Source organism: Azolla caroliniana, unplaced genomic scaffold, assembly GCF_043228905.1.
Source record: "Azolla caroliniana isolate FFs.n. ecotype wild unplaced genomic scaffold, voAzoCaro1.0.p SCAF_1, whole genome shotgun sequence".
NCBI lineage: Eukaryota > Viridiplantae > Streptophyta > Polypodiopsida > Salviniales > Salviniaceae > Azolla > Azolla caroliniana.
In genome coordinates this window covers 33,160,768-33,177,629 of record NW_028230436.1, presented here as the reverse complement: position 1 = coordinate 33,177,629, position 16,862 = coordinate 33,160,768, and the positions used below count along the sequence as shown (strand labels likewise).

The window sequence follows — 16,862 nt, the reverse complement described above, 5'->3', positions numbered from 1 at the left end:
AAATCACAAACAACTTCAAGGTAAAGAGGTAGTCTGCAAACACACGTTCGTGTCTTCCTCATAGTTTTCTAATAATTTTGCTAACTATGATTTTGCTATCCATGTGAGAGAGACGTATGAGGGCAAAGCAACCAATGTTAGGGGAGCTAAAGTATGGCATGTTATATGTGGCCAGGTGAAACTTGTGTCAAAGGATAAGACCACATTTTAGAAATAATTTGTCACCAACACCAGGTATGAGAAGAAACTAATAGAGTATTTCAAAAGTAGTCAACATGGAAATGCACTATGGGATGACCATTCCCAAGTATAAATAAATAAAACATTGATTATGTGTCGAGTTTCTACAACCAAGATATGCCTACACATCATCATATGAAGATGAATCTTTTAGTTTTGGGAATGGAGGTAAAGAAGAATTACATAGCATCAAGAGGGATTAAATTCGAGAGACAAATAAGGAAGCTTTGAATATTGCCAAGAACACCAGTAAGAGAGTACATATTTGAGGAGAACAATGTGAAAAGTCTAAAAAGAGCTTTATCAAATCATGAACTACCCATGGATATAATTTCCCATTGCCACATATCATACTTGCTTCAATAATGAAACATTTTCCTTCCAATTGTAGTTCGTCCTCCCTAGATGAACTACTTGCAACAATGCTACTAGATCTTCCAACACTTGTTAGTCCTCCCTATTTGTGTATTCACAATTAGTTTTTCCAAGGAAAGAATTGAATTCTTGAATGTTCTTCAATGGAAATTCTTGAATTGAATGTTCTTGGATGGGCATCATGAGCACCACCCCATGGTGCTCTATCAACATCATGTTGGCCAACATGCTATAGTTTCCATTTGTTGCCATCAAAGATTTAGCATTAAGTATTCGAAGACTTTAGCTCCCCTAACATAACAATGCCTCTTTTCTTTCATTGTAGATGAATAATTAACCCCTCTAACCTATGATTAATCATACTTATAAATTAATCACAATTCAATCAAGGCATTACCAACCTAGGATGAAAATGCGGTGGACGTGAAACCACCAAGAATGCAACAATTCAATTGCATTTAAGGGTCTCTCTCTCTTGGATGATTTATATAGATACATTTTGAAGAGTACAAATCTAGCGATGAACATTTACTTTTCACCTTCAAGAAAGAAAGTTATCACCAACTATATTTTGGTATCCAATTGATTATCACAAGAAAAATTTGCTAGAAAGCTCCTATTTGTAGAGGAGGTTGAGTTATTGATGTTAGGTGGGTCTATCCCAAAGATGACACTTATGAACAATAGAAGTTATTCATATATATAGTATGTAACTATCTATTGTAAAAGCGTAAGATACAAGTATGTGATAAGATATTTGGTAAACTCCATTTACTTCTTTGTCCTCGTGCACTGTAGGGTAATTGGATAGGTTTGGATGTACTGAAACATAAATAGTGTAACTAATAATTACTGATCTTTCAAACAAATTTGGGAACTTCAATGATATTTATGATAACAAATGCTTGGCAAATTTGGGACATAAAACCCCTGCAATGACGGGCTTTTGAAAGGTTTCCCCTCAATATTTGCAATGAAAGGTTTTTGAAAGGAATGGCCTCCATCATCCTTACGTTGGTTGTATGTAAACTTTTTAAGTAGATCTTGCATTTGCATTGAACGTGAAAAACATCTAGAAGGTTTTCACTTTTGTTCAATGGGTCACAACATGGAAACCATGCACAAACTTTCACTCCTTGGATGATCTCATTGTGATATGATTTTTATATATAAGTTGGATGAAAGGTTGAACATACAATGGAGATTTGTTACTAAGAAGCCCGTATGGAAAATTAAGGGATTTCTATTTATGTATGCCTAGTATTGAATCCCAATCTCTTAGTATTGCTTCAGTTTTGACTTCTACAAACAAGCTTCTATAGTCAAACTTATGGAATGTGACAAAAGAGTAGATTTTATCGGAGCATGAGAGAAAGATTAAAGACACTTAAAAAACAGAGAATGATAAAAGTGTGCACTACCTCATCACTGTTTTGTTCCTCCTCAGAACAGGTTATTATGCTTTCTTTGCAGTCTATTTCCTCCATTGCTTATATTATGAAAAGCATCAAACATAAAAAAGCCTTTTTTACCATACACAACCTTACTCTCCTAACAAAGAGAGGAGTTTTAGCTACAAAACAGACATCTATAGTATGAGCTCAAACTTCAAAAACACTACCAAGAATTATCACCAAATCCTCATATGATAAATATACTTCACGACTTGCTTCAGCAAGTATTATAATCGCCACATGGTTAATTGCATTTAAACACGTAAGTTGAGGCCAAAATCTATATTTTTATGTGCAAAGGTAAAATTAACATTTACATAAGTAAGTTGATTCCATGCTCCTTTACCGAATCCACAACAGCTAAAAGCTTACCTTCCAATTTCTCATTCTTCCGAGTGTAATAAAGAGCTGTAAACACATCAGCCTCCATGGCACGTTCAGCCAACACTTGTCCAACTGTCCGACATGCATTTATATCACATCGAGACTTGAGGACTGACCTCAAATCTTTTGAATTTGTACTAGCCACTGCTACCACTTTGTTACTCATTCTATGCATGATGCTTGCATGTATATACTTGGATGAAATGAATACATCTAGTGTGAAAGGAAGCATATATGCCTCAGTTCGATGCTTGAATGATCGGACAGGTCTTTTGTCACCTTTCTTCAATTTTTTTGACCCTGGTTTGTCTTCTTTGTTGAATTTCCACTTTGGCTCATCTGACTTTGGAGGTAAGTCATCGAGAAATAGATCATCATCCTTGAAGACCTTCGGAGGCCGATAACTCTACAAAAGGGTGATGCAACAGTTGAAGATATGGCCACATTTGATATATCTAATTTAATATCACCATATCTTGATATACTGCTTTAATATTCTGATCCCAAGCATTTTTCCCTCATCATCATCATCAAGAGACACAAATTTAGGATAAACATTCCTACATTTGATGGAATCACAATAATATCACCACATTTTGATATATCACTTTAATGTTTCCACATTTTGATAAATTGCTTTGATATTCCCATATACATATATGATATTGTTCACAGATTTCATCTAATCGCATCGATATACTCACATTTTTTAAAGGATAATCAAATTAGTATACCAACCTTCTCATCATAAACATTCCTCACAAAGATTCGAGCCGCAGGATTGATTCTTAATGGAGCAGTAATTAGTCTACGTATGCCTGCTGTGATCATCATTAACGCATTGATGTTCCTGTGGAATGTTTAAAGTTGAAACATTTGAAATTTCTAAGTATCATGAACCAGCCAGTATGACATTAACAAGTTAAATGATGATGATGGCAGTTGAATTTTCCAATTAATTTAACTTTGAATGTGCAGACACACATATAACCTCAATAACAAGACTACAGGTATTATGCACATTAGCATGTAACTTAATTTTATAGTTAGCCTGAATATTGACTCCTACTTAAGATGTTTTCCGTATGTGCAAATAACAAATTTGCATGGGTCTCCAAATCTTCATTGGAGAGGGGGGGCATTTTCTCGAATCTGTGATGGCATTTTATGCTTACAGTAGTGGTCACAAATATATAATTTGATATGGAGGATCCCTTGTCTGAATATAAACATTCCTCAAAAATATTTACAGATGCACATATAATAATACTTCTTTGTTAGCTGACATTTCCAAGCTAATGACATTTCAAAAATATAGAAAATTTCAATTAGAATTTAAAGATGTACATATAACAAGGGCTTTCCTCAAATAGATTTGCTTCTTGGAAAGACGCATTATTTCATGCATATAGCGGTGAGACTTCCTATTACCAGTTAGCCCTAAAAATCAACAATTTTGTATATTACAGTGAATTTCAAATAGATGACAAATATATGTAGTCCTGAGTCATACCCTCAATAGCTCCGATCTGATCTCACTGGGACCTTGAGAATGAAGGAAATCAATAGTTTTTGGAAAACCCCAGTGTCTGCAAGATGCAACCGTTGTTAGCGATATAATCTCTCCAAGCATTCAGCAAAAAAAAAAAAAAAAACCACAACTATAGACATTAAGGACAAGAAGACAATGGCCTATTTCGAACCCCCAATACGCAGAGCAAAGAAAACGTGATGTCGGAGGAGAAAGGGTCTCTTACCAAAGGTGTAGAAAAAACTCAGATCAGGGTTGAACGTTTACTTGGTGTGTTTGTTCAGGGCTCAGGGCTTAGGGTTTAAGGAAGAATTATAATTGATTGAAAGTGTAATGGGCTTCCTATAAAGAGAGAGAGATGTACCTCAGTTGGTTGGAGACCATAAGGTCATGGGTTCAACCCCTACATTCCATAGTGACATCTAGTAAATTAAGAGGATATGTATGGAGTAATAGGGATGTGAGAATGTTTTAGTAGTCTAACCACTCACCACTAGGGTGAACTAATTAGGAGAGAGAAAGAGAGATTCCATGGATTTGAGTCCAAATTCCGTAAAATGTGAAACGAAGCAATGAACATAGAACTTATACTTAGACTTGGAACCGGAGAGAAAGAGAAGGAGGTAGCCGGTGAATGCGTTCAAACCCGAGGCTCAAGGTCAATCAAAGGATAGGCCTTTGGAAAGAGATTGAGAGATATTAGCACCATAGGACACAAAATATTCACTAAAAGATCTTGTTTTAGACAAAACACATTGACAATTTGCTCCTATCCTAATAAAATTGACATCATTTCATTGCATAACTACCTCAATGAAAACCTTTTACGAAATTTGGAAACATAACTATCTCCATGATTTTCAAACACTTATGAAGTAGGTTAACAATTTTTAAAGACAAGATTGAATTTATGAGTCTTCAAAGCATGATATTAGAATTACAACTATTATAATCAATAGTCAAATTAGCAAAAATTTTAGTTTTGAAAGTAGCTCAATTGATTCCAAAGGTATTGTTATGGAGACAATTCATAAGTACGAATTTAATTCCTTAAAAACATTCAAATGGGACGTCTATCATGACCAAGTTTCCTTAAAAAATTGCCCATGTGTCCATGGGATCAAATTTCACCTATGACATTTCTTAGTTCAAAAAGCTTAGCATTCACAACCAACCCTTGGGGTTTGTAGGTTTCATTACTACACTATCTAGAGCACAGAGCAACGGGGGACCTCTTTTAATAAAAATACACGGGTCACAAATGTCATTAATAAGAACATCCAATAAATGCTGGCAAATTCTCATCTAGCTCCAACACACCCCTCGTCTTTGTGACTATTGTTATAACCATCCAAGACTATCAAAGATTTGTAAAACAATTACATAATCCCTTTGAAGTGTTTAGTTTGTATGATGGCTTTGAGTAATAAGCGTTTGTATGAGATTATTGTATTAAGTATATGGACACCATTGTAATAAACAAAAACTAATGCACAATTAAAATTTAAAATGAATGATTGATATTGATTTGACATTAGAAGCTTTTAATAGCCCGATCAAAATTCAAAATGAATGATTGTCAACTTGACTTTCTTGATGTCTTCTTGTCAAGACATGTACACATACAATACACATGATATATTAGTTGCCCAAAAAACTAAGAACTGTTTATATGTAACCTACAAATAACTAAGCAATGTTGATATGATCATAGACATAAAGCATCCCCTCCACTAGATATGGAACTTTTTAACATTAATTACAACTTTGTCCCCACACTTCGTGTACACAAGAAACATTCATGTTATAAGGCCTAAGCTAACTATACACATTATACAGCCATGAAGCAGCAATGTAATGATATTTCATATTCATGCAGTTCAAAACGTTACAACGTTTAGAGCCAAGATATCAAACATATCCACAACGACTATACAAAATATTGGACACATCAACACACAATAAAGATCCATATCCACAACACATGACTATACAAAATATTGGACACATCCACAAACCATAAAGCCCAACACACTACTCTATTTAAGGAGAGGCTAAAAGCATCGAAATTTAAATTTACTTAGGACTAGCAACGTTAAGATTTTGGAGTAGGCCTCGTGAATATTTGTCTCGTACAACTTTCCTACTCGTTCTCTTTGCCCTGACCCAAGCTGGCTCCTGGAAACAAAACAAAAGCACACTTATTTGGCATTCCCCTCTAAGCATGCAATTGAAACTAGATAATTCAATATTATTGATATGCAAGACAACCTCGGGTACAAAACATGAAAACCCAAACTTCACTAGCAACAGTAAATGCTCCATTAGTAGAATGGCCGCCAATCCTGGTTCTAACGTCCAAGTTCCTTGTTGATCATAGAGGCATACCAACAGGGCACAGTTTGTACATATAGCCATCACTCCTAGAAACTGTGGCATAAACAACCAAACTTAATAACATTCAAATAAGATGGAAATAGAATTCAAAGTTGACACTCATACATGCATGATTATATTTAAGTTAAAAAGTAAAAAAATGCATCAATCTAGGCTCAAGGCAGGTCGGATTAAATTAACCTAGACCTGTAGCCAAATAGAAGGCATTGACAAACGCACAAGAGCTCAAACGGAATGACCATACAATCCAAGGAAACTCAATTTGCATTCCCCTAAAATTGCACTGACCGTTAAACTCAAAGCCCACTCAAAATGCATTAGCCTACAAGCCAAAGGCAACTCAAATGCACTCACCTACAAGCCAAAGACAACTCGAATGCATTTCCCTACAAGCTCACAAGGAGCTCAAAATGCATTGTGCTAAATTTAAGGAAATCTACAAATATTCAATAATAAAATAAGCCCTCGTTATCATTTGAAATGAATCCAAGCCCCTGACATCAACCCATTTCTGAAATGGTTGTTAATTGCCATCTTTCTTGTGAACTGTATTCAATACAATAGGGCACATGAATTTACCTGGAAGATATTAAGCCATGCTCCAATAGAAGCAGCTGCACGAGGTTCAGGCCGTCGTAGCATCACAAGGAGCTTCAGTGCATCTGATCTTATCTCCATCAAGTTGTTCTAAAAGGATAGAAAAATCAATTTGGATCAAAATCAAGTTTCACATGCCTTACAAGAGGAGATACAAACGCATATGGACGAGGTGCCTGTTTTTCAGCCAAATGTGAAAAGCTCATAATAAGACAATATGGGATCTCCAACAGGTGAACACACTCTTAGTCAATGAGGCCCTGTTATTATGGGCCTTTTCACATTAGGCCACACGTTTCTAGATACCCCCAGGACTGTACCATTTGAGCTCTATGAAAATTAACTAAAACGGGTTGGCTTTCTTACTATTAGGCCGAATACAAAGACCAAAGGAAATGCACTAGCAAACATTGTCACCATGCCAAATTGTAATGTAAGCTCCAAGAAATCTGCATTTATTTCATTGCAAGAAAGCAAACAACTCATCATTCTATCTCCATATTATGACAACAATTCAGTTCAAAATTTTAGCTGTCAAAATTTGTAGCTTTTACCATCAAAAAGTCCATCATCTAAGTCATCTCCAACGCTCGCAGTATAAGCAGGCTTCAAATACTCTTTTTCCACTTGAGGCATATGAGGCCTGGATTTTTCATCCGGATCCTTCTTTTCATCCTTTTCCATACTAAAATTCAAGACTGGAAATCAGGCATTTATATCTTCTACCAAAGACTCTCAACACTCCAAAACATGTGAAGAATCTATACATACTGAAAAACATTGTACTTGTTACGGCGATAAGCAATGTATGGCAGCATATTCTCCACAATATTATTGATAACCTGTAGAAATACATATATTCATGTATGCTAAGAAGTCTTGTAGCATTCTTAGTAATCAGCCACTTACTCATTGTGACATCACAAGTAATGCAGGGACATTACACAGAATTAATAACTTTTGTATTGTGAAATGGACATAAAGAGAATTCAAACTAGCTTGCCTTGCTTCTTACTTCTTGTTCAATTTATAGTTGATACATAGGTACCCATTTGGGTTGGCTTGGCTACATGCATGCTAAAAGGGTGGCACAGAGGAACAAATGTACACCACAATATGAAGGCATGCGCTTGCACCAAAGGGACACCACATATGTACCCTTTCATCACATAGTAAGCTCCAAGAAACTCAGATCTAAATAGAACTTGAACAGCACTTTCCAACAATGCCCACATTAACTTAAACTAAGGCATTTTTTACTGACTGATTGAGATATCTTAATCTTTTTATTGAGAAAAAGAAAGATATGGCTTGTTTCTTAACATCTTTCTCTTTTAATTCATTTAGTAAGGTGAACATAGCAATATCTTCTTGAGAATTGGGAAAGGTTCATAATAATACTTCAATGAAGCTCGGGAGAAATCGAGGGACATGACCCAAATTCCCTTCATAAATTTGAACTCATCATTTATGAGCATACTAAAGTAGTTATGATGAGAACAATTACGATCTTCTCAATTTGTGCCTGGATTCTGTAATTGCACGATAGTTGAAGATATCAACAATAAAGTTGTGATTCCATCAGCAACCAAACCGTAGTCGAATAATTGTCAAATAAATCTAATCTTACGTGTGAAATCTTACTAGTTAAAATAAATTTCTAAATACACAAATGATCTAGACTTACTTGAGATATCACTAAACGTTGGATAAGAAATAGTCGCAGCATTTTGAAGTCTCGCTGAAATAATGCTTGATAGAAGAGGCCTATGTATGATTGCATGAAATACACCCCAAAGACCTGTAAAGAAAAAATAATGAAAAGAACACATCAAGTTAAAATTAAAATTAAGTTAATACATTAAGTAACTGCTAGAAACTTGTCTGTATGTATATACCAAACCTTGTAAATGAGGCTATCTGCTTCAGAGATTTTATTGACATGATGTTGTGATTTGGTTAATCGAACAGCAAACTTTCCACCTAATTTGGTGAAATATTGGATCAATAATAGATACACTCCCGTGATTGTGAACCTAAAAGAGGGAAAAAAAGTTGGAAAGACCATAATGCACGAGCAATGGGATTAACAATCACAATTGTCTTTACCTTAGGATTGAAGACTTAGTTATGTAACTCAAATGAGCATAAGCAATTTCAAATGGTAGCTGGAGACACAGTATTCCTGCAATCACTGTTGCATTGTTCCGAAAGCTTCTGAAATGTTCTGCCCATTCCTCCTCTTGAAAAACTTGCCGCTCTGTTTTTGATAAACCTTGATTACTCATTTTTGCAGCAGACTTTTCAAGGGAAATTGGAAGCTTCATAGTGTAATCTTTATCGAATGTAGAGCTTTGGTTCCACCTAGTCAAACAACCAAAGAAAGTTCAAGGACAAAGTAAGGCACTAGCCAATATCAGCTACACAAGAAATAAATTTCATCTTATGTATTTACACTAGGTATTGTTGACATATGATCAAGGTTGGTTGTACACCGCTGTCTTCCAAAGACAACTTATTTCAAGTTTTGCCATGTTATGATCATCCAGTTATGCACAGGGCTATGCTTACGTAACTTTGCATATCCAAATCCCAAAAAAATTCATTTATTTTTGCTAAAATTAGATAAATTCCAAATGCATCATTGTAATAGAATGTTTGCACAACCACAGTTAATAATTCTTTGCACAAACTGACTGTGTGGTAATGAGCTCCTAAACTTCTTACTGCTTGGACCTACATAATCTGCTTAATAAATCTGCCTTATGGAATGTACTGTACACAACAACTAGGTCTAATTCCCTACTCATGATCCATTTCATATACCTGAAATGAAAATGGCTGCCCATGACTAATCTGCCTTACAGGGTGTTCCGTACACAACAACTAGGCCTAATGCCCTACTCATGATCCATTCCATATACCTGAAACTGAAAATGGCTGCCCATGACTATCCAAGTAGTAAGAAGTTCAATCAAAACCTGGCTAAAAGTGCTGCATTTTTTCGTTTCCAGAACTGCAAAAACAGGACAGCCCATGTGACAGCAACAGTGGAAAATAAAGGTGGAACCACAGACTCCCAAGACCTACACCAAATTCACCACACAAAAAAACCATCAGATATGAAAAAGAAGGAATGCATCAACAATGAAGTGATTTTTTGAAGACAAGAAAGTTACCCTAGATCTGTACAATAGATCAAAATACCCATTATAGAAGGATAAATAAGCCATTGTGTATACATCCCCAGAAAAGTAAAGTATATTGCAACCTGGCACAATAATATAAATAAGACATCATGTATACATCCCCAGGAAGTAAAGTATATTGCAACCCGGAATAATAATAACGCACAAACTTTAAAAGCCCTTTCAGCCCAATAATTACAGCTTTTTAACCCTCCATATTAATCCTTTCAATCTAAATCTTTAGCTTTGTAATGACATCATTTAGACTCTTTCAGTAATAGATAGAATTGAGGAATATAATCCAAGCAAACCTTAGGGCCAAAGTATGAGTATATAGAATCTATGGGCTGGTGTGTGAAATCACTCCATTTTAAAGCCCAGTTGTGAAGGAGGGATTTCCGTTTGCTTTCATCTGCAAGTAAGGATAACATTTATAGATGTGTCACAGACATAGGAATATATATACCATTGGGAAAAAGAAAAGATGATAAAATAACAGTAACAACAGCCCAACAGTTTTTTTCTAGCGGAGTTACCATGAAGAATTAGCAACTCCTTTACAATCTTTTCAGTTTCCAATCTCCACAGAAGAGATTCGCCTGGTTTCCATAAAAATTCTCCCGCCTCTCCAGGATATTTCAGAGATATCTCTTCTTGATCATTGTTTACCTGCAAAAGAATATTACCAGAAGCATTAATTCTTTGATGGACACTTCAATTTTTTTGTTATCTCTTTGCTTTTTTACATCACAAACACGCAATGAATGGTAAATGCTATTACACTTTCGTCAAAATTATGGCAAGCAGAACTTTGTCTTTTCTTACTTACATATACCTGATGATGCATACTATATAAAAGTGTGTCTGAAATGTACCATTTCTTCATATAGCAATGAATGGAGACATTCATATCGCTCAGTCCAGCTGAATAAACTCTTATCTTCGTATTGACGAACAAACATATCCCTCGCATTCCACTGAAATGGCAAATCGAGCCCTTGCAATGAGGAAGAAAACGAAAAGGCTCAGTCTACAGGCACGATCAAATTGTGATAGTAGAAAATACAAGCCGAATTAGTGTTTTTGGTGTGTGAAGAGAAATAAAGACCCAGCATGAGCCACAACTCATAATTCTGTTATATTACATAGAAACAAGATATAGGTTTCCCATGCAACAAAACCAGTGTTAGGAGAAGAACATTCTGGTATTATAGGAAAACCACATTTGCTCACCAATGTAAGTTGGTTTTCGTATCTCAAGAGTTTCTGCCATGGATCCTAATACTTCAATTGGAGCACCAATCTGCAGCAGGCATAAAGCCATTTAACACACTATTTCTACAGAAGTTTCCATGTGCATTATATGCATATATATAGGTACACATCTATACCATGTATCAATTTTCAATGCTGCAAATACGACGAGTATAACATTTTGATAGTAAATTGACAATGTCAAAATGGATTAAAAAGCAATAATCACAATATATTCCTTACATTTTACACCTTTAGAGCCATAAATTTTCACCTCCGAAGGCTCAAACAACTCACACATGTGATACGATAAGAATCTGGGTCCATTGCTTTCAGTACACGTAGAATTTGGTGAGCAAAACTTCAACTAGAAATGATAATTTCCTAGGACTATGTAGGCTTTATTCTATTGGCTTATGTAAACATATTTTGACAAGAAAAAAGAAAGACTATGAGTTTTTTAACTTAATCCAAGCCAAATATCACCTAAGAATATAAATTACTAAAAACTAAATCTAATGACCAAAATTAGCTTACCTTTAGAAAATGTTCTGAAGAGATTCCCTCTACATCTTCTAACAAGATGCCCTTATTGTTTAGTTCCATTTTCAGCCGTTGGATTGCACAATCAGGTTCATCTCTCTTCAGAGAATGATCACCTCCCTCCTCCGTCTTATGTTTAGAATTATGTGGGCTCTTGCTATACACAATAGCAATTTCGAATAGTACAGAATCGGGGTCTCTTCCATTCAACTCTGTGATAAGATTCTCGCTCATAGTATTGTTTATTTAACTGCCGAAAAACAAACTACTCATGAAAAGGCTGTTTTAAAGTTAATTAATCAAATTCCATGAACGAGAAGATTCAACACAGACGAGGAAAGAAGATCGCTTTCAATAGAAAAAGCAGAAAAGGAAATCGTTTTGCACAGATAATTCAGAAAAGAAATCATTTTGAACAGAAAGACGAGAAGAGGAAGGAAAAGAAAAAAAAAGAGAATCAAACAAACTTACCGAACAAAAGAAGAAAACCGGATTTCTGAGAAAATGAGAGAGGCTGAGAGAAACAGAGAGAATAAGGAGAAAAGGGCGGCAATTTGCATGCAAAGAAAAAGAGCCTGGAACGTTGTGGAAAAATGGATTTTATTATTTATCTATTTATTTGCTTATTTTTATTCATTTTTATCTGTTTTTCTCCCTTCGTTTACTTATTTCTGATCGTTTGATTTATGTATTTATGTATTTATTTATTTATATTTTGTTAGTCTATTTTGCCCTTCATTTATATACACATTTGTACTGCCACATGGCATGCCAAGATTTTATTAGATTACATACATACATACACGTGGCAGCTTCCATAGGTCTCCTCCGTGGGCGGAGGCCATCCCACGAAGTTATATGGACTGAGTTTGATTTTGATGCGAGATTCTCATACATCCTTTTGTTCCACCCCAATTGTTTAAATGCATGTGAAAGTCGTCAGACATTTGGGAGCTTCTTAAATCGGTTCTTTGCATGCATGCTCGGCCTGTCCATAATGGCAATGGCCACGGTTCTCAATATATGGGCCACACATGGGGTTATAAGACAGGATATCAGAGAGGTCAGAGCAGGTCTTGCATGAGGCATAAATACTCATCATGCATATCCATGCCTGAAACCATCAATTCATTTGTCTCAATTAGAGTTCAAGTCCAACGATTTTAGGGGAATCAATAAATCGTCTTTGAATATCCACAAAAGGGAGACAATAGGGAGACATTGATTGGGAGGAATAGGGAGACATCATGTTTTAACTAGCATTGGCCTTTGAAAGCCCAATGTCAACATTGTAAAGCCACTTTTATCAAACATGAGTGTTATATACAAAAGGGAACCCAATGAATGTAGAGTGTTATATACAAAAGGGAATGCTTTCACATTATGTTTCATTATGTAATCTACTCATCTAATAATATAGAGTGGCATTGGATCATGATGCACTACTTCTTACCGTCATCTAGGTTTCCTTGCCAAACAAACGATCAATTCTTGCCCATACATATATTTTGATTTGCACCAATGGCCTACAAAGAGATGAACACCTCAAGAAGACTACAAAAGCACATCATCTTCGATGTATATGGACAAATAGGTGAACTTTTAATTATTGCCTCAATAGAGGTGGGTTTGATGCAAATACAGATGAAATAAAATGATACAAGATATTAGTACAAAAATTCACAATTTGATATTCATGTTAAATAATACACAGAATTTATATGAAAAGGAATAGGAGAATTCAAGGTGTTGTTAATGAAGAGTTTTTATCTAATGAGAAAATTATCGTTTTATCAAGGAATTAAGTGATAATGACTGGTCCCCAAAATGACAATGGAAAAAGCTAAAACAATTCAGTTTGCTTGACACCAAATCTAATGTTCTAGTATCCATTCAAGGTTTTAAAAAATATTTTGATTGGCATTGGAAATTTGGAAGCAACTAGCTCAGCAGTTCATATTCATTATAAATTAACCATTCAACATGCCAATTTGCCAAATTCATTAAATGAAAAGATCTAGTCCAAGTTGAAAATGGCATTCATTGAACGCACATCAGTAAAACATTCTAATATCACTCTTAATTTCTACAATGTTAACAAAACGCCCAATGTACCATCATAGTCAGCATCATGACATTGAGCTTTAACATTGTACAAATAAGTGCATGATGACAAATATCCACAAGGATTTTGCACTCATGTCTAATCATCTTTGAACCATCTATCTTCTACTAGCACAACAGAATGACAAATTATCTTACAGCGAAAAACTTTAAAAACTTTGCCCTGTTATTAAAAAAGGCCACAAGGTACGCAGCCAGATGATGAAGTTAATGGCATAAATTTCACATACCAAAATTGTTATGGCATAGTATGGAAGGGAAAATGGATGCGATTCAATCTGAATGAGTGCTGCTAAACAGGATTCAGTTTTTCTGGAGTACTGACAAATGCAACAGAAAGCTCCAAAAAAATGGTAACAAGAAGGTTGTCCAACAAAACAACATTTCATGGTAAGATAAGATTTCACTTCACTGTTACCGATTCCATTTGCGTAGTACAGGAATTCAATGCCCAGACATGTATATTTGAGAGAAAACTGTTCAAGAACTCACATTACTCCTGAACATTAGGACCCAATATACTGGCACTCCTGAGCTCAACCTTGTCCTCACTTGAAAGTCGTTCATTAACCAAAAAGGGATGTTTACAAATATCAATGTGTATGCTCTCAACATGATGAAACTCTGATACGGAATCACTACTCTGTAGGCATGGTCCTGATGATGTCGGAATCACCTGAAGACAAGTTACGGCATGCACAATAAGCCCCTCAAATAACAACCAAGAAAGAAAGGATGGGTTTTAAAAAAATTAAGAATGACTTCTACATATATTTGATGATTATTTGCCTAAAATGACCTAAAAATGTTTCAAGGCTTAAGATATATCAACACTTTTAGGCTTCCAAATGACATACAAATCCATGCATATATATAAGACATCCGCATATTTTCTACTAAATTGGTTACATTCTCAAAAAGAAATATTGATTAAGAAAGTCAATATTTGGAAAAGGAAAAATGAACCAAATCATAAAGAACATACCAGCATCAGTGATGCTCAAACAGCATACTCTGTAGTACTTTCCACATGCTGTACCTAAATCCACATTATCTGAGCACATACAAGAACATAAAATTCAAAGAAGAAACCAAAACTGTTATTCAGAAAAGCAATCGTATTAACTATAACATAAAAAAAGTCTATTTATAGTGATTTAAAAACAAAAGAGAGTTTTTGTATAACTCACTTCCAGTGTAATGATGAACCCCAGTTTTCGAAAGCATTGCATAATACTCAATTTCTGACTTCCTCAATGGAGGGCAATTGTTGGCAATGATGATGAGCTTGCCTGAATGAGTAAGTTGCTACCATAAGTCAATTCAAAATCAGGGTCTCCCTTTAGATTCTGAAGTTTTCTTATTTGCTATATTATTTTGAAACATTTAAACAATGAGATGCTATGGCCGAGTCACTCTTCCCAATTTTCATCTTACATTCAATTTGCAACATTTTCTATGAGATTTTTTAGAAATAAGGTTTGATTTGCCAAGACAATAACGCAGTCAAATTTACATCATGTTTTGTTATATAAATTATTGGCTCATGCAAAATAAGTTCAGAGCCAAAATAACCATAATAGACAACCTGACCTAAACATGTTTAGAGATATAAATTCTTCAGGACAATGCAGGATACAATAAACATCAGATCCAACCTAATGAGCTAGCCAAATCTAAGAAAGCAATCAAACATTAAGTACCTTTCCCACTACGCAGAGATTTTAGTGTTGTCTTGTATCCAAGAGTAAACTTTCCACTCTTCACAACAAGAGCAAGCCTGTTGTTAATGCTCTCTTGAGCCTTTTTCTGCAATTACAAGCAAGAGAATAGCAGGTGAAGAAAGCATATCGATGGTGCAAGAAATGCAGAACTTCGTCAGAAGAGAAAAAAACAACAAATTGAATCCAGTGATTTCCAGTATCCCATACGAGAGTGCATAATATAAAAGATATCCCAAAAAATGCCTTTACTTTATATAAGTTCTACCAAAGAAAATCTGAGCATATGGTGAAGAAAAAGAAATGCAATTCAGAAATTCGCCAAACAAAAATAAAAATCCAGAAAGAATATGGTGAGAAATCCTCCTCTCCAGTCTCAATCTTTTGTGGCCTATATTTGGAATAAAATGAGGAGCGTGTTACATTTTCAGCTCTCGAAAGAACTCTCCAACGAGAAAGAGACAAAGAAATGCACAAATATAGAATAAACGATATGGCCAAAAATCATCAATCCTAGATCTTGTCATCTTTTAAGGAGAAAGTATCTATTTTCGCGAAACAGAAAACAAATTAACATGGCATTGTACATGGAAAACTAACTCGGCGAACGGCAGACAGTGAAATATAGAAGAAGGAATGGACAGAGAACGAGAACGAGAAAAAGTAGGTACATGGCGAACTGACACAGTTGAATCGCGAGAAACAAACAAACAAACAAGGGGTAGATGGACCACTTACCGTCTTCTTGGCGGCCACCATGGCGTAGAATGAGCTCACTGAGCAGAACAACAGACGGGAAAACCCTACCTCTGAAAATGGCAGGCTAACAGTCGGGACCGGGGAGGGGTGGATTTTGTTCTCCTGCAAAACTCTTTCTTTTACAGTATTGTTACTTCTTCCTATATGCATTCATTCTCTCCCTGCTTGGCTTGGTTTGGGCAGCAGTTTCTTCTAGTTCATACTTTCCTCATCAACTTTCTTGTGATTGTTTTTCGTTCAGACTTCCCTCATAAACTTTGCTGTGATTGTCCGTGAATCAGTGCCCGGCCATTTG

The 16,862-nt window shown here is 35.4% G+C and overlaps 3 protein-coding genes across 4 annotated transcripts; all 3 read right to left on the bottom strand.

Moving 5' to 3' along the window:
• Positions 1-2,336: 2,336 nt before the first annotated feature.
• On the bottom strand, positions 2,337-4,229 carry LOC147869900 (uncharacterized). 2 transcript variants are annotated; one of them, XM_087334531.1, is made up of 4 exons: positions 4,211-4,229; positions 3,967-4,042; positions 3,192-3,303; positions 2,337-2,859 (listed from the first exon to the last, which is right to left on the bottom strand). In XM_087334531.1, exons 3-4 carry the CDS (start codon positions 3,285-3,287, stop codon positions 2,383-2,385), a joined length of 573 nt encoding a protein of 190 aa, XP_087190657.1. In that variant the 5' UTR covers positions 3,288-3,303; positions 3,967-4,042; positions 4,211-4,229; the 3' UTR covers positions 2,337-2,382. The 2 variants fall into 2 exon arrangements, with proteins under 2 accessions (XP_087190657.1, XP_087190649.1); XM_087334523.1 differs by lacking the exon at positions 4,211-4,229 and having other exon boundaries at positions 3,967-4,180.
• Positions 4,230-5,767: 1,538 nt separating this feature from the next.
• On the bottom strand, positions 5,768-12,516 carry LOC147869899 (anoctamin-like protein). Its single transcript, XM_087334511.1, has 18 exons — positions 12,435-12,516; positions 11,958-12,213; positions 11,400-11,469; positions 11,042-11,163; positions 10,703-10,835; positions 10,478-10,578; positions 10,158-10,249; positions 9,960-10,064; positions 9,088-9,342; positions 8,882-9,014; positions 8,666-8,779; positions 7,750-7,820; positions 7,533-7,663; positions 7,345-7,427; positions 6,961-7,068; positions 6,256-6,414; positions 5,969-6,162; positions 5,768-5,914 (listed from the first exon to the last, which is right to left on the bottom strand). The coding sequence occupies exons 2-17, from the start codon at positions 12,195-12,197 to the stop codon at positions 6,061-6,063; spliced, it is 2,019 nt and encodes a 672-aa protein (XP_087190637.1). The 5' UTR covers positions 12,198-12,213; positions 12,435-12,516; the 3' UTR covers positions 5,768-5,914; positions 5,969-6,060.
• Positions 12,517-14,232: 1,716 nt separating this feature from the next.
• LOC147869898 (large ribosomal subunit protein eL30) lies at positions 14,233-16,682 on the bottom strand. The gene is made up of 5 exons (XM_087334499.1): positions 16,547-16,682; positions 15,791-15,896; positions 15,278-15,379; positions 15,073-15,141; positions 14,233-14,763 (listed from the first exon to the last, which is right to left on the bottom strand). Exons 1-5 carry the CDS (start codon positions 16,565-16,567, stop codon positions 14,726-14,728), a joined length of 336 nt encoding a protein of 111 aa, XP_087190625.1. The 5' UTR covers positions 16,568-16,682; the 3' UTR covers positions 14,233-14,725.
• Positions 16,683-16,862: the final 180 nt, after the last annotated feature.

What these genes read in the sequence shown, in the direction of transcription:
- LOC147869900 (XM_087334531.1), bottom strand. Translation starts at nt 3,287, where the DNA reads ATGATGATCACAGCAGGCATACGTAGACTAATTACTGCTCCATTAAGA. An exon ending in GGAATGTTTATGATGAGAAG is followed by an intron (nt 2,860 to 3,191) that starts GTTGGTATACTA and finishes ACCCTTTTGTAG; the next exon opens with AGTTATCGGCCTCCGAAGGT.
- LOC147869898 (XM_087334499.1), bottom strand. Translation starts at nt 16,567, where the DNA reads ATGGTGGCCGCCAAGAAGACG. An exon ending in TGGTGGCCGCCAAGAAGACG is followed by an intron (nt 15,897 to 16,546) that starts GTAAGTGGTCCA and finishes TTGTAATTGCAG; the next exon opens with AAAAAGGCTCAAGAGAGCAT. An exon ending in TTTGAGCATCACTGATGCTG is followed by an intron (nt 14,764 to 15,072) that starts GTATGTTCTTTA and finishes ACTTGTCTTCAG; the next exon opens with GTGATTCCGACATCATCAGG.
- LOC147869899 (XM_087334511.1), bottom strand. Translation starts at nt 12,197, where the DNA reads ATGAGCGAGAATCTTATCACAGAGTTGAATGGAAGAGACCCCGATTCT. An exon ending in GGAGTTGCTAATTCTTCATG is followed by an intron (nt 10,579 to 10,702) that starts GTAACTCCGCTA and finishes CCTTACTTGCAG; the next exon opens with ATGAAAGCAAACGGAAATCC. An exon ending in CAGATAGCCTCATTTACAAG is followed by an intron (nt 8,780 to 8,881) that starts GTTTGGTATATA and finishes TTTTCTTTACAG; the next exon opens with GTCTTTGGGGTGTATTTCAT.